Below are 2,844 nucleotides of genomic sequence, written 5' to 3' on the forward strand. Positions count from 1 at the left end.
CAGGAGTTGCTGATTCCTTGGGATTAGCCCCGTAAGCTTTCCGTAAAGCACGAAGAACGCCACCCAAGCTCTGCCCTAAGTTTGGGGTTCTGGCTCCAGTTTCAGCACACCTCATGTCACTCCGACAGGTGCTCTTCCCAAACCGGCCTTATCCTCCTCAGTCCTCAGACTCCATCTGCCCCAGGGCGGGGTACGGCACAGGTCGGGCCACGGCTTGGGATGCTGACGTTCTGTCTCCTAGAGTTCTGGTTGCAGTCCGGCCGCTCTGCGTCAGATCCAGCTTCCTGGTAACGTGCACCCCAGGGAGGCAGCGGGTGACAGCCCAAGTGCTTGGACACCTGGCACCCACGTGGCAGGCCCGGATGGAGTTCCAGGCTCCCGGCTCCAGCTGGCCCAGCCCCAGCCCAGTTGTGGACACCTGGAGAGCGAACCAGCGGATGGAAGATCTCCTCCTCTGTCTCTTCCTGTCACTCTGCCTATCAAATCAATCAGTCTTAAGAAACAAAACACAGAACTCTCCCATTCTCAGAGGTCCTACAGCAAGAACTTGAAAACCATGATTTATTTCACCCAGGATCCTGTGGGGCTGCCGCAGCCACACTGCTTCCACTGGAGAACCCACGGCTGGGCGCACGGCCGTCCCCACCTTGCTCCCCCACGGGGGCACCAATGTGTTTTTTCCACACACACACACCCCCCGCTCCCTACTTCGTCCTCGTCCCCACGCTCCCTGGAACCACGCAGAGCAATCTGTACTCTCGCTGGCACCAGGGCACAGGGCTGCCCTCCACCCTCCAGCCTCTGGGCAGCGGGACTGGAGGGGCGGCCAGGCCGCAGCAGGCCTCCTCAGGACATCGTGGCCAAGGTGGGCCTGCGGCCGGCTCAGGACGCAGGGGCCAGCTCCCGCTCCAGCTGCTCCTGCTCCTCACGGTCCAGCTGCTGCAGCCGCCGTTCCACATCCTCAGGCACCTGGACCTCCAGCAGGTTTTCCATGCCTCGCTCCGGCTCATCCCCGATGAGCACCTGGGGCGGGGGCAAGCCGGTGAGCTGCTGGCCAGCGGTGGGCGACCCGTCCCCGGCCTCTGCAGCCCCGCACCCACCTGAATGAGCTTCTCACAAGCTGCCTGCACGTCGGGCTCCGGCTCCCAGCTGTGCAGCTCTCGGAGGATCAGGTAGGCTCCCTGGTCCCGCACCTGCTTCCGGCCAGGTGCGGTGGCTGTCAGCTGAGGGGAGGGGAGGGGGTGCCCAGATGTCACCGTGCTCGTGTGCCGGGGGCGGCACGGCCACGGCAGGACCCCCACACACCAGCATGATGGCTTCCACCAGCATCTTGCGGATGTCGGCATCAGGCTCCCGCTGCTTGTCGGGCGGCAGGTACTGCAGGTCCACGGGCAGCCCTGGCGGTGAAGGTGGGAGCCCCTGGGTCCCTGAGCTGGGTGGCGGGGCCAGGCTCTGCCCACTTCAGCCCCATCCGTGCTCAGCTCCCTGCGAGGTTTCAGAAGGGGCCTGGGGCCTGGACACCTCCTGTGACTTCCCTGGCGGGCCCCCTCCTGCCAGCCCACCCCCGGACGTCCACCCAAGCCACTCACGGTCCATCTCTTCCTCGGAGAACTCCTCAGGCCCGGCCAGAGGCAGCAACAGGAAGGGGAGGATGTCCACCTCGGGACCAAGCAGCCACTCGTGGTGTCCTGGGGGGGCAGGGACAGGGGTCGGCCCGAGCCCCCCGCCCCCGCCAAGCACATTCTCCACGCCGCCGCTGCCCCGGCTGCCCTCCCCGTCGTCACTCACGGTGCTCGAAGCAGCAATTCCGCAGCGTCCCCACCACACCGCCCCTGCGCACCGAGGAGTCCGGGTGCTGGGTAAGAGGCAGCAGCCGCTGCACCACGCACCTGCAGGGAGGGATCGCTCGTTGCGGCCCTGTACCCTTCCACCCGCTCCGGCCCGCACGCGCGCCCTGGGTTTCACCTGTCGGGGTCCAGCAGGAAGGCGCGCGCCGCCGGCCGCTGGCTGAGGTTGGAGAGCAGCGGCCCCAGGTAGTGCAGGGGTGCGCGCGCGTTGTAGCCGGGGGTGCACAAGGCGCGCACTATCCGCTCCAGGCCCGAGCCCTCGGGGTCGGCGCTCGCCAGCGCCTCTGTCAGCGCGGCGCAGGGCGCGGGCTCGCGGCTCAAGTTGGCCAGTGCGGCGGCCGCCTCGTCGGCCCAGGGCCACTGCGGGTCCAGGGCGAGGCCGAGCAGGCGGGCCGGCAGCCCGGGGTCGGCCGCCAGCAGCGGCTCGTGCAGGCCGGGGTCGGCAGCCAGGTTCACGAGTGCGCGCGCCGCGTCGCGGGCGGGGGCCGGGGCCGGGGCGGCCGCCAGCTGGCCCAGCGCCCGCAGCAGCGCCGCCTGCCCGGCCAGCAGCGAGCGGCCCGGCTCGGAGCCGGTCAGAGCCAGCACGTGCCGCGCCGCCGCCGCCTGCAGGTCGGCCCGGGCGCCCGGCGCCAGGAAGGGCAGCAGCTCGGCCGCCTCCGCCTGCGCTTCGGGCCGCCCCGGCGCGCGCTCGCCGGCCCCACTCGCGCCGGTCTCCCCCATGCCCACGGCCAGCACGCCGCGAGGAGCCGGCCCCGCCCGCCGCGGAGGCGGAAGTCGCGGAGGCCAATCCGAGGCCGCGGGCTCCGCGCCGGGGCGGGGCCGGGGCGGGGCCGGGGCGCGCGGCATTGTGGGCGCCGGGGCGCGTGACTGGCAGGTCTGCAGGGCCGCTGGCTGCGGGCTCGGCTGCGGGCGCTGCTGGTGTCGGGCCCGCCCGTCCCCGCTCCCAGGCCGCTCGGGCCGAGCACCAAGCAGCTGCTGGCCAGGTGAGATACAGCGC

General features: G+C 70.7%; 1 protein-coding gene across 1 annotated transcript; it reads right to left on the minus strand.

Moving 5' to 3' along the window:
• Nucleotides 1-371: 371 nt before the first annotated feature.
• Nucleotides 372-2,567, minus strand: HGH1 (HGH1 homolog). The gene is made up of 6 exons (XM_062187874.1): nt 1,966-2,567; nt 1,789-1,889; nt 1,590-1,688; nt 1,306-1,397; nt 1,101-1,223; nt 372-1,023 (listed from the first exon to the last, which is right to left on the minus strand). The coding sequence occupies exons 1-6, from the start codon at nt 2,565-2,567 to the stop codon at nt 883-885; spliced, it is 1,158 nt and encodes a 385-aa protein (XP_062043858.1). The 3' UTR covers nt 372-882.
• Between the last annotated feature and the right edge of the window lie 277 nt (nt 2,568-2,844).

This window comes from Lepus europaeus, chromosome 4 (assembly GCF_033115175.1).
Source record: "Lepus europaeus isolate LE1 chromosome 4, mLepTim1.pri, whole genome shotgun sequence".
NCBI classification, from domain to species: domain Eukaryota; kingdom Metazoa; phylum Chordata; class Mammalia; order Lagomorpha; family Leporidae; genus Lepus; species Lepus europaeus.